This window comes from Piliocolobus tephrosceles, chromosome 4 (genome assembly GCF_002776525.5).
Source record: "Piliocolobus tephrosceles isolate RC106 chromosome 4, ASM277652v3, whole genome shotgun sequence".
NCBI classification, from domain to species: Eukaryota; Metazoa; Chordata; class Mammalia; order Primates; family Cercopithecidae; genus Piliocolobus; species Piliocolobus tephrosceles.
In genome coordinates this window covers 91,390,118-91,404,328 of record NC_045437.1, presented here as the reverse complement: position 1 = coordinate 91,404,328, position 14,211 = coordinate 91,390,118, and the positions used below count along the sequence as shown (strand labels likewise).

The 14,211-nt window shown below is 36.4% G+C and overlaps 1 protein-coding gene across 1 annotated transcript in view; it reads left to right on the top strand.

The window, feature by feature from the left end:
* The window catches only part of KIAA0825 (KIAA0825 ortholog), a 495,761-nt gene that overhangs the window by 119,818 nt on the left and 361,732 nt on the right, over nt 1-14,211 (top strand). The window contains exon 8 of the mRNA XM_023212146.2: nt 13,936-14,097. Coding sequence (XP_023067914.2) covers nt 13,936-14,097 — 162 coding nt within the window. The remainder of the gene's footprint in view (nt 1-13,935; nt 14,098-14,211) is intronic.

The following is a 14,211-nucleotide window of genomic DNA, read 5'->3' as shown; positions in this document are numbered from 1 at the left end:
TTAAATACATTAGGAATTCAGGGAAGGGAGATTTTAGCATAAAGAAGAGCAAGCTAGAAAAACTTCATGAAGATTTGGCCTCGAGTTTGGCTATGAGTAGACCTTGCAGAGGCAGAAGTAAAAGGGAAGAGCTTCGCTTGCAGTTCAGACAGTACCAGCAGTAGAGATTACAGTGACTTATTGGAGACAGTGAAGAAAACTGTGACTGGTACATAGGAGCTATTCTATAAATAATTAATGAAGGCATTAGCCAGGACTCTGAACTTAGAAGTGACATCTTTGTTCTTCCATTTCTCATCTCTGCTTCTTATGCAGAAAAGGGAAAGGTGTTAATTAAAAGAAGAATGTTGTAGATTACACAATAGAAGAAAGAGCTAAATAATTAAACAACAATTACACCTCTGGAAGAATGGGAACCAGAGGATTCTGGAGACCTGAGCAACAGGACCTTAGCCTTTGACTGTATTTTAGTCATCAATTGTTTTGATATCTCCCTATGTGATGACTTCACTCTGACCAGGTTCTCCACTCAGTGGGTACATGGCTCCTGGCAGTTTCTTGCTCATATCCTAACAGCTTCCTGGTACCTCAGTTTCGAGAGTTTCAGGGAAGGCTTCTGATTGGCCCAGGGATAAGCTTGTTATTAGAAGAGCGAAAGGAGTGTTGGGCATACAAAAACTATGTCAAATAAAAAGTGGACAACTGAATGAATGATATGATATGATATGATACCTAGCCTAAGAACAGATTACAAGAGTCTTGAAAACCAGTGTTTGATGTTTAAATTACACATGGTAGCTGTTAAAGTCTTTTGAGCAGAAAAATAACTTTATAACTTGATAGAAGTGTTTAAGAAATACAACTTGTCCAGTTATGTGTAAGATTACCTGAATGGGGAGAAGGATATAAACAAACCATCTAGAAGAATATTTCCCCCACCCCACTGCCTGTAAATCCTAGTGTGAATTTTAATGCGAGTTTATGCTGAGGTGGAGCCATAAACATTGAGAACAGGATGGCTAGGTGGGAATACAAAGCATTTAATAGGGAAGCAACAGAGCAATTGCTCAGAGTGTGGTTTCCAAATCCACAGCAGCATCACCCCGGAATAAGCTAGAAATGTGAACACTCAGGTTCCTCCCCTAACTCGCTGAATCATAAACAGTGGGAATGGGCCTGGCAATCTGTGTGTTAACAAGCTCACCAGGTGATTCTGATACATGCTGAAGTTTGATACCAACATAGCATCCTTTCAACCAATTAGGTGGATGTCCAAAAGTAATTGTGGTTTTTGCAATTAAAAGTTGACAGTATGGATTATAGAGCCATTCAAGTCTTGGCTCTGTGACTTATATTTTATATTTTATTCTTTTTTATTTTACTTTAGGGCTCTGTGACTTATGAGCTTTGTGACCCTGAGCAATTTATTTAACTTTTACGTGTCTTAGAGGTAAATTGTAGTATTAGTGCTTTCCACCTATTTATGCTAATTCTCTAATATAATTCTCTAATATAAATTACATAATGCTATAATAAGCATTATATAATTTTTTTCTGTCATAACATTGGTAGAACTTGGTGTTTGAAGGGAATATGCAAATGAAAGATGATTCTGGCTGGCTGAAGCATGCATTGGCTCTCATTGGTGACCAAAAATTGGCCACATTATTCCAAAATGAATCTCACAGATTGAAACTATTCATATAAATCACCTCCTAACCCCCATACTTTGTTCTTCATTTGATGTCATTGCTAGTTTTCTCAGAGTGGATTTACTTTGTCACTCACTAGTAAGTAACTTACTTTTTCTGACCTTCAGTTTCCTCATTACAGTTTTAATGAAGATTGGAAACAATAAGTTCTTACCGTATAGTATGTGTTCAGTAAATGGTAACTATCAATTAGTGCCATGGCAAACCCTATTAATCTCAATAGGGAAGGCGCCATGTTCAAGAGGCCGAAGAAGAGACTCAGAGCTAGCAAATGAGACATGGGATTTTATCAGGGGCTCACACATAGGGGAGAGAGTCCGGTGGCGGTGGGCTGGACAGGAAAACTGCAGCGGCTTGCAAACACCGTGCTATTTATGTCGCATTTTCATGTAATACTCTCCCCACTAATAACCTCCACCTGGAACTTCATTTAACCCAAAACTCAGGGCCTCAATCCCCTGTACAGCCTGGTCCATGTTCCATGGAACAGGCTGGGGACTCGGGTGTTTATCATAGCTAAAGAATAAATCTTTGGCTTGGCCACTCTGGATTCCCTAGCTCAGAACACACATTCAGGTTCATCTGCCACAGAGGGGCATTCAAAGGGTACATTATTGCTATCAGGTGCATTTACCCTACCATTACTCTTATCTCCATTTCATCATCTCACCTCTCTTCTTTTTAACCAGTTTCTCCCTTTGTGTGTCAGTAATCTATGACTGTTCTCTCTTTTGCATTCTTTCTATTTGCTGAGGGCAGGGGTTGACAAACTTTTTCCTTAAAAGATAAATAATAAGTATTTTAGGCTTTGCAGCCCACAAGGTAGGTCCCTGTTTCAGCTACTTCACTTTGCCATTTTAGCGCGAAGTAGCCACAGATCAGCAGAGTGGTGTTTCAGTGATACTTTGTGGACACTGTAACTTGAATTTCATGTGATTTTCACATGTCATGAAACAGTCTCCTTTTGATTTTTGTCCATCCATTTACAAAGAGAAAAGCCATGTTGAGCTTACAAACTGCACCAAAAGAGGCTGTGGGCCAGATTTGCCCCATGAGCTGTCATGTGCCAACCTGTCTTGGAGGAGACTGCCTCTTCCCTAGCTTCTCACCACTTCCCTTTTTCTCCCTTCCCACCTACTCTTATCTTCCCTTCTTCATCACAACCCAGCCACCAATAACACTGAATCTAAAATGCAATCTAAATGAATTTTTAAATATTTGTGTTTATTAAACAAAGCTTTATGTGTTTATTATAATATAAAAATCAAATAAGTCTAAGATTTGTCTATATACTCAAAGAAAAACTAAGTTGCTTAATTTCACATGTATTTTCTATTGATGTTTTTCAATTGAAGAGTTCCCATGAAGCAAACCATAAATGAGCCCAGTATTAACCAGTTATATCAAAATCGGATGACAGTCAACTCCAGATATTTTCTGCAATTAGTTTCTTACTGAGTTTTTCTTATGTATCGAGTGTAATGTTTTTCTTTTTGCCTGAACTAAAATAGTTAAAGAGAAGGAAATTTATTTTCATGAGCCTCGGATGGCCACAGGAGCCGATGGTGACTGGTGAGGTATGGCCCTCCTTAGTCACCCCACTCTGCTTTCAGATCTGACTCTGTATCTGTCTCCTGTTGCTGCAGGTGACGTATGTCACATGGTGTCTTGTGCATGACAGGCACAAAGTAAATCTTTATTGAATTAGCAAGTGAAACCCACTTAAAGATGCTTTTTGTAGATCATAGGCCTTTTGAGGAAAAAGATAATGTCTGACCACCAAGGGGCTGCAAAGTCATATTTGGAGTTTGAAGGCAATAGGACTTTACTTTTATGGCTGAATAACTATTGTTTAGGAGAGGAAAGCAGCTAAAAAGGTAAGTTTAACTATAAAATTTACAAAGTGCCATCACACCTGAGACACATCTTCTCTCCCTCTCAGGCCTACCCTACTCTTTTAGAATAATAAGCTCATGAGTACAGCTTTTCAGGTGGGCACTAGGGATTGCTATTTTCACCATGGCTATCTCTTTTCACATTCATTTTAACATATATTCATGGGCATTATAATTTTTCTACCTGATAAAAAAGTGTGAAGAGACTCTTTTCTTTATTTTTCAGTATAGAAGAAGAAAAATGTGCCATCTCTTTTGAAAGGCTGTGATTCAATTGGAAAGTATATTACAAAGCACACTCAGCAGGTGTCCTAACTGAAATCCATCTTTTTGATGATGGCATTATTTTTATTTGAGTGCTAAATTTTTAAAATTAATTTTTAAATGTTATATTAAGTGCTGATAACATAACTTCTCTGTCACAGCATATTCTTTTAAAAAATGAAATATCAATTCTCAGGTTCAACCTTAGGCTATAGTAAAAATGAATTGTTAACTGAGTTTTAAGTTTTTTCTACAGGTTAATTTTTAGTCATGATATGAGAAAGTAACACATATGATAAGAGATATAATTAACTGAACTGTTGCAAAATGTGAGACCAAGAAAGGGATACTGGGAAGATATTTTCATTAATAATGTACCATTAGCATATAGTACTTAAAATTTAAAACCCATTTTATTACACTAGAGATGTCTTTTTATTAGGATGTTCCCTTAAAGGGTCAGCATATCTAAGTATTTACAACTGGGAGTTAAACCAGCATAAAACAAAAGTCAGCTGAAAAATATTCAGAAATTTGCCCTGAATACAGTTCTCAGTTTTGGCTGAATTCAAATGTAAGCCATTCTTTGATTAGCATCTTCAACTAACAGTGACCTAAACTGGCCACATCAGGAGTTAGATATTCTCTCTCATGTTCTCAGTCAAAAAAATAAATAAATAACAAGGATTGAATATAGGAGAGGGACAAGAGTATTATAACCTTGGGAAATGAGCGAGAAGTCAGATTTCTTGTTAATGTAATACTGACAGGTTTTGCCAGAGAAGAGGGAATGGAGTGTGAGAGAATTTTGTTATCACTGAGCAGTAAGTTTAGGTAACATCCAGTGGAGCCAGCATTGGCCTGGGAATCATAAAAGGGTAAGAATAGAAGCAGTGTCTTTTCAGTTTTTCTCATTGACCCAGAAGAATAGTCTCAGGGTGACTCTATCTTCACCCTTTTTAGCCACTTAGGTTTCTCTTGGTGTGTGAAACAAAGGGATATTACTGTCTGGACCCCTCCAAAGGAAATGGAAAACCTCCCTGTCACGTGAGGCCTTTCAGTGGGTTGGGAGGATTTATTTCAAACCCAGTGGTTCTGTCTATACATCTACCTCTCCTTAGATCATGATTACTAATCCTATCAATGGGTGCAAATTTTAGTGCAACAACTAGATCAGAGAAAGAAGGTATAAAAAATGCAGATATTGTATGCGCTAGCAATTCAGTCTCCTCTAATACATATTTTGGTTGTCATGTACCTCTATGGAAGCAGTTGCCACTTTGCACTAATCAGTGTATTTGTCTAAATTCCTGAAAGGGTGACACCATTAGTTATTTTTCAGTATATCTCATCACCTTACCCCAGGCCTATATTGTAACAGACTAAGAGAATTATCTGTGTAAATGTGTTAAGATATTTAATTTTATGAAATGGGAAGAGAGATGAATTTCAGAGGTAGAAGCTGGAAAGGACTTATTCTTGCAAAGGGAAGTAGAAACTTCTAGAAACTACAGGTCTTTTGAATGAGAGGGAGATTTATAGGGTCTATTTCTGACAAAGTCAGACCAGATCAAGGCAGAGGGCCTTACCCAGATGATCAGTAGAACTCTAAGGCCTGAGAACCTCTTGGAATTATATGCAAAACATCCTTCTATGCACATAGATGCATAGCTTATATTAGATTTTAAAAGAGATGATAATCACATGCACACACACAAACAAAACCAGTGTTTTTGAAGAACTGACACAGTAAAGATGCAATGGGAGGTCTTGGAGTGGGGCTGCTATTCAACTTTATGAATGTTAACCTTAGAGATGGTGCCAATTAAATAACAGTTAATATTTAAAGTAGTTTATAGTGAAATAGGTCTCTGATATGGTGTTTATCATTATTTCTCTCCAAAATATTTCCTGTTAAAATTGTCATATAGTAATTAATGTGAAACCTCATTTAGTATTTTACTAAAAGAAGCATGTTTACAGTGGAGAGGGAGAAAGCCAATTAAAATAAGTTAAAAGCAGTTGATTTTGTCTGTAACACTCACTAATGATACCCCAAATGTACCATTTTGAAACCACTCATCCATATAGGCACTCTGATGGATAATGGGAATGCAATCATGGGGAAAAAAGATCTCTGCCTATAAGGAGCTTAAAGTTCAAGAGATAACTTTCAAACTAACCATTATAATGTGACATGGTAAGTGCTGAAATGAAGGGCTGTGCAAGGTAAAATAGGAAGGAGCATGGAGAATAAGATCCTGACCTGGCTTGGGGTCTGAGGGCAGGCTTCTCAGAGGAGATGAGACTAAAATCTAACATTTGTTTAGCAAGTACTACCTCCCAAGAACAGTTCTAATGCGTTAACTTAGTTAAACCTCATATACCATTGAGACATAAAGAGACTAAGTAATTTGTCCAAAGTCGTATTGCTGGTAGGGACAGTGCCCAGGTTTGAAGCCAAGCCATCTGGCTGCAACTTCTGTGTGTTAGCCCCTCCACTATGCCACCTCTGTGCTTCAGGTAACGATGGTATAAATAAACATATGATAAAATTGGTGGTGGGGTGGGGACGCCAGAAATGGGGAAAGACAGAGAGAGGAGGAGGAGTCCAACTTTTAGCTTCTAAGGTTAAATGTTTTCTAAATTCAAATTCAGATTCCCTCACATTCATGAGGCTCAGTTTCCTTAATAGTTCTTCCTCCATTCTCTCACCATTTAGAAGAGGGGTCCTGACACTTACCTGTAGGTTATCTGAATTTCCACATATTCAGCTTGTGTTGGGTTACATTTTCACTTAACCTCATAGATATTCATTTCATTCTTTTAATCATTTATTTACTCATTTACTCACTCAATTTATTTCAAAGTTTTATCTTGTCTATATTGGGTGGTACATATGGAAGCCTCCTCAAAAGAGATGAGAAGAAATTCCGTTCTGCAAACTAAGGTGTCAATATTCCTTGTCGTAGTTTTACCCCAAATTCTTTTCTAGTCGTATAAATTTGCAAAATAAGTAAAAGTTATAACAATAATGCTTCAAGAAAAGGGGAAAAAGTTTCAATTTCATCTTAGTGTACATGATAAAAACAATGCCTGCAGGTCCTCCACGATTTTCTAGCTACTAGTTAGGCTGACATGACAAAGAAGGCTCTTTACAAACTCAGGATCATGGTGTTTGCGTTCTGTTCTTCCCCCTGCTGTGGCTCCATGGACCCTCCATGGAACCAAGCATTTGAGGCGGCCCAGTGCTGCTTCAGGCTGCTGCTATCCATTTAGTGGGCTCCGGAGTCCCACCTGCTCTCAGGAAGTGACTTGGGTCCTGGGAGAAGTACTGCTTTTTATTTGTTCCTACGTGGTCCCTGCTGACTTCATATTATAATATTGTTTAAAAGTTTTCTTTACTGGAGCAAATATCTTCCATTTGGATTATGTCATAAATTTCATCTGGAATAGTAAGACTTTCACTAGCATTTGTGTGTCACTTCTTTTTATGTCACTTGTCTGGTGGCACTGAGAATACCTCTTCACTGAAAATGGATCCATTTACAGTCAATAATAGGGTGGCTAATGTTCGTTTTTCTTGGGAAAACTGAAATGCGCACCCTTTATCCTATTATACTAATCCTCCAGCTCCAGATTATCTGATTGTGTAGCTTCTCATTTTCTCTTGTATCTTACCACTATTATTAATAAGAATTCTGTTTCTAATAGCTTTGGAAAATAATATGTGTGCTTTCGGCCACTACCAGTATTTTTATGGTTTGCCTGATTTAGCTGGACTTTGATTTTCGTTTCAAATGCTGCTTTGTTGCAGATCAAATGTGAGGAGCCCTAATGTCCCTCTAGACTTATTTTCAATGTCCTAAATTTTGCTAGAAGAGAATGGGGTTAATACTTGAACTAGGTATAACTAACATTTAACACCTTTAAGTGTATAATCTGTAGTCTATATTCTTTACGTGTGATATACCTATAGATATGTGTATGTGTATATATCTAGACACATATCTATAATACCCGTATATTTACAAATATATATAAACAGAGAAGACTTTTTTTAAAATGTAGGATAATAGTTTTGTAAATATCTGTGCACATTTTTATGGTGAAATTTCTTTTTCCTAAAGTATATTTTATTTTTTAACACACAAATTTTATCAATATACTTTGTCAAGTTCCCAGCCCATCATTGTTTTTATAGTCTTTTGCACATGCTTTCTATTTTGAAAGTAATCTTCAAATTTATTTTGTCAAACAGAATACTATAAGCAATGTTTATAGAATACTGTAAATATTTATTTATTTATGAACTTAAAAACATCTATAATTATCTATTGTTTTAACGAATACATTTTAGGTTTTGGTATAAAATCTTACTTTGTTCTGGTCTGAACCTAACTATTTCTAGGATCCATGGGATTTCATTCATTTGGTTTTTTAGTCAGTGTTTTGAGTACCTGCTTTGTATGAGATTATGCTGGGTTCTGAGATACTATGTCAAATAAGCTGGATATAGTCTTTGGCCTCATGGAAATCATTTTACGTTTGTGATGACTATGTCTAAGGAACTTCAAATATTCTTTAGGTTTTTTTCCTAACAGCGGGTCTTCTTTTGCCCAGGGCAAATACGTAGGATATATTCTAGAAAATTTCCTACAGATGTTCCATACTTCTTCCAAAACTAAAAAAGTCATAAATTTCTTGACATGGAAAAAGTGGATAAAAACAATGCCTGCAGGTCCTCCATGATTTTCTAGCTACTAGTCAGGCTTACTTTTTTTATTTTTTTATTTTTATTTTTTCTTTGAGACAGAGTCTCTCTCTGTCACTCAGGCTGGAGTGCAATGGCATGATCTCAGCTCACTGCAACCTCTGCCTCCTGGGTTCAAGCGATTCCCATGCCTCAGCCTCCCAAGTAGCTGAGACTACAGGTGCACGCCACCACGCCTGGCTAAGTTTTGTATCATTAGTAGAGACGGGGTTTCATCATGTTGGCCAGGCTGGTCTCAAACTCCTGACCTCAGGTGATCCACCCACCTCAGCCTTCGAAAGTGCTGGGATTACAGGCATGAACCACCATGCCTAGTCAAAAAAGTGGAGGTTTTTTTTTGTCACCGATGTTTTATGCAATAGCCACTTTCTGGTTGACTTCTGAGACCCAAATCTAGTTTTTTTTTTTTGGTGTTTAGAGAGTGATTTTTAACCACAAGGATTTTGTTTTGTTTTGTTTCGTTTTTTGAGACAGTCTCGCTCTGTTGCCCAGGCTGGATGGAGAGCAGTAGCGTGATCTTGGCTCACTGCCAGCTCCGCCTCCTGGGTTCACAACATTCTCCTGCCTCAACCTCCCAAGTAGCTGGGACTACAGGCGTCCGCCACCTCGCCCAGCTAATTTTTTGTATTTTTAGTAGAGACAGAGTTTCACCGTGTTAACCAGGATGGTCTCGATCTCCTGACCTCATGATCCACCCGCCTCGGCCTCCCAACCACAAGGGTTTTTATCTATAGCTAATGAACCCCTCAGACAGGAGTCTCAAACTCTAGTGTGCAAAAAGCTCACTTGGGACACTTGGTCAAAAGTAATATTCCTGGGCTTCGTCCCATAGAGATACTGATTCATTAATTCTGGAGAAGATCCAGAAATTTGCATTTTTAATGCTACAGAAGATCCTAAACCGTACTGCCCTGTGAAAGCCAAAGATGGACTTCAGGTGGTTCTGTTTAGCCTTCACACTGTGACTACATGAATTGTATTCAATGAGAAGGTCTAGGAAGCTTTAGAAGACTTTCCTTAGTTTCTTAAAGGGGTCTGCAAAAATACCATGATAATGCTAGTAGAAGCAGTGGTTTACAAGTGGAAGAGGGTACTGGTAAAATCATCCACACAACCAGCAGCAAGAACCCGCAGCAAAAGGTCTAACAATGAAAGGAAAATCTATAAAGCAGATACAAATACTCAAGTTGTAGAGGAATCCAGAGCAGTGTCCCCCACACAGCTGTTTTTGATAATATCTCAGAAGTGAGCAGATATGTGTTGATAAACTGGTATCATTGGTCAAAAAGGTTTGAGAAACACTAAGTTTAGAAAGTTATTACTTTATTATGGAAGTAAATAGAGACTTTAATATGCTAATTAGCTTTGTGAATTACTTTATGAAGAATTTAGTATGTAGTATTTCCCAAGTTTTTTTGATCATAGAACCCTTTTCATAAAATCTAAAATGAAAGCAATTTCAGAAATGCCCTTTAACAGAGGGACAAATAATAGTCCCTGAGTGTAGCATAGAAATAAATAACTCATTATAACTGTATCATGAAGAAAAATTTATAGTTTTAAATACAGTAAATAATAAAACAGAATATTTTATACTGCATTTTAGAAAAATTCTTATTAAAATTATATATAAAGAAAAAATCCTCAACTATCTACTTATTATTTATGTGGACTTACTCATCTAGTTGATGGTAAATGAAGTAAAGACTTTCTCTAAAATGAAAATTTAATTTTATCTTTATAATATTTTGGGGATTTAGGAGAAATGCGTATTTCCAAAGAATCATAGAGCTCATCTTATTGCCCAACAATAGTTATGATGTCAGATATTTTACAGCAATGGTTGGCAGCATGCCAGACAGAGTTGCCTGTGTATAAACATGTATGTCCAAAACTTTGAAGCACGACAGTTCCATAGTGATTTAAATAAATAAATAAAGGCCAGGTTGACTTAGTGGGGGAAGGAGAACTCCTAGATTGATTGTATCCAAATAAAGTTTTCAGAAGGGCGCGGTGGCTCACGCCTGTAATCGCAGCACTTTGGGAGGCCGAGGAGGGCCAGCCTGGACAACATGGTGAAATCCCGTCTCTACTACAAACACAAAAATTAGACGGGCATGGTGGCGGGCGTCTGTAATCCCAGATACTCAGGAGGCTGAGGCAGGAGAATCGTTTGAACCTGGGAGGTAGAAGTTTCAGTGAGCCGAGATGGAGCCACTTTTTTTTCTTTTCCTTTTTTTCTGGAGACAGGGTCCCACTCTGTGGCCTGGGTTGGAGTGCAGTGGCGCAATCTTGGCTCACTGCAGCTCCACTTCCCGGGCTCAGGTGATCCTCCCACCTCAGCCTCCTGAGTAGTTGGAACTATACAGGCTTGCGCCACGACGCCCAGCTAATTTTTGTTTGTTGGTTTGTTTTGGTATTTTTTGTAGAGATGAGGTTTGCCATGTTGCCTAGGCTGGCAGATAACGTTTTCTGGAGAGGTGACTTAAAGGGGAGGAACAAACAAATAATATTGAAAAGTGCGGAAAGGAGATTAATTTAGCAGAGGAGAAGGTCAAAGGAATTTCTGCTGGGAGAAACTCTTTCCTAATTTTGTTAACAATGAGAGTTTAAGGGACAGAGAAACATGTCCTTAGGTAGATAGAAATCATGAGTTAAGGTGTGATGATTAGGACACTAGCCCTATGAGATACTGTGAGGTAAAATAAGTCAAATAAGTTTGGGAAATGCTACTTCGTCCTTTGTGTTTAATTTTGCTTTAATTGGCCTTTCACAAAATGAATTTATCACAGAATTATTTTCCCCATAAATTAAGAACCCATACAATACCCCTTGGGAGAACACTGAACTGATAGTAATAGGAAATAAGGGCTACTAATTAATGGACCGCTACCATAATCGTTGGTTCTTTGGGACAAAAAAAGATTAGATTTAGGTCATATATTTTATTCTGCCCTCTTACATTATTTAGTTATAAAGATTCACTGAATTGAAAGAAGATTTACCTTTCATTATTGTTATTTTCCTAGAATACAAGATTCTTCTAAATCCAGGTCATGAAAGTAAGACCTCTTCATGTAGAATCCTCAGACCTTGCATAATTGTCAGCAAGTAGCAAGCACTCTCATATCATTTTGACTCTTAAAGATTCTTCTTCAGGTGCTTCTTTGCTTACTTTATAAACATTCACAAGTCTTCCAATTTGGAATTGAGCCAGATAAAGGCTTCTTAAATATGCTTAATTTCTAGTGAAGCTATTGGGCGGCCTTTCCTAATAAAGAATTAGGAAGGATTCTTAAAGCCTTTGAAAATTTAGTTTATAAACATTTTAGGTCCAAAAGAAAATTTAAGGTTTAGAAGGTTAAACTATCCACCCATCTACATGAGAAAAGCTTAAGATAAGTCAAATAGACCAAATGGTACCAACTAAGTAAAACATAATATATTCATTCTCTTTTCATTTTGGGGCATAATATTTCTGGCAAAGCCTTACTTGTATATTCTGCCTGTACATACTTGTATTCTCTAGTATGCCTATAGAAGAACAGTAGATGTGAGTTAGATTTTCATGTATATTGGGCTAATGTCAACTTAGAGATGAAACAGAGTTTTTGTATTTACTTGCAGATTTTTTAAAACCTTTTTACTGTTTCAGAACAGTACTAAATTTTACAGTCTAAGTTGGTAGACAGCTCTTTCTCATATTACTGGCAAAGAGACCGTGACATTTTTGGTGGTCGGTGAAAGACTGTTATAGGACTACAAGTTTGATGCTAACATTTTAAAGTTTCACTGAAGTGAAGTGGATTAGCCATAAAATTGTTAGAGTTCTGGAATCTTCCTTCTACATCCACGTGATGAAGGTAATCTTTTTTTTCCATGGAATTGCCAAACCCTATACAGTTTTTGAATAGCACTTGTATTTTGTCTCCAAAGGCATTTTGTGCTAAGTTTGTGGGTTTACAAATTTTCCAATTTATAAGTAAGCTTCAAGCTATTTCTTAAATATGTTTTAAGAAAAGGCATTAATAAAGAAAGGATTCTTTTAAATCCTTTAAAACTTGGTCAAAAAGACCATTTAGTGATGTAATCTAAAATGAAAGCAACAAATTGGAGTTAAGAACATGAAATAAGCGAATTATTCTCCATACTCTTAGAGTATAAAGGGATTTTACTATCATGTTAAAATGATAGTATGACTTTACTAGTAGCATGATTATAAGAGGGCAAAAAAAAAAAAAAAAACCCTTTGAGTTGTATTATTCTTATGCAAATAATAGATATCACAATTATTTAGACAGAAGTTATTTTTAAACATGACTTTGTGAATTATGTAGTCTAGATTCAATAGCTACCTTAATCTGCTTTTTTTTAAATGATAGGAGCAACACTTATAAGGTCTTAAAGAGTGTATCTTTAATACAGTGTTTTGTAAAATGTTTATTTTAATTTCAGACTTACAAAAAGGTTGCCAGGATAATACAAAGAATTCCTTTACATTCAAATTTCCCAAATGTTAATATCTGACCACATTTCAACTTTTGCTTTCTCTCTTTCTCCTTCTTTGAAAAATTTTATTTTTTCTTGAACTGAAAATAGTCTGCAGACACTCTTATGTACTTCAGTGTGTATTTCCTAAAAACAAAGACATTCTCTTGCAAAACCACAATACAGCTATATAAATTGGGAAGTTTAAGTCGTATAGTAATAGCATTGGATAGTAGCCTTCAGTCAGATTTCACCAAATTATCCCAAGAATGTCTTTTATATCAAAATAAAATGCTGATTATGTATTAATTTCAGTTTTACTTAATGTCTAGTTAGACTCCTTTAGACTAGGTCATTTCCTGGCTTTTGTACTTCCTCACATGGCACTTTTGAAAAGTGCAGACCAGTTATTTTGTAGACTGTCCCTCAATTTGGTTTTGTGTAATATTTCCTTGTCATTAGGTTTAAGTTATATGCCAGACTAAAAAAAAAAAAAAAAAAAAAAAAGGCAGAATGGCATAAGATGTGATTTTACAAGAAATCAAATTTCTATTTATAACTCTGAGAATCAATCTAATTATTTAATTGCTATATTTGCCTCAAACAGAATATTCATCTCCAGCTTCCCAGAAGAAAAGATACTCCTAGGAGATTTTATAAGTATTTCTTAATGAACTAACTTGGTTTAATTATGGAGGAACTTGTTAGTTTTTAGATGGTTTATGGAATCACACAGATCGTTCTAATATTTACTAAGAAGATAAATAAAAGGTATGACAGTCTTGATCTTTTCTTTTCACAGTTACCCCTGAATGCCCACAGAAAGGAAGAAACTTCTCTCTCCCTTTAGACAAAGTCGAATTCTTATCACAGCTCATAAAATCCTTTATGAAACTGGAAAAAGGTGTTCAAGAATTGTTTGAAGAAATACTTTTATCACTCAAGATAACCAGAAATACTTCAGGTAATATCCTCTTTTGTTTAAATTTGTAAATCTATAATTTCTCTGTGTTTTTGCTTCCTGCTGCTTTGAATGAAAACGATTACTTGAAAAAAAAAAAAAACACGTGAAAGAATT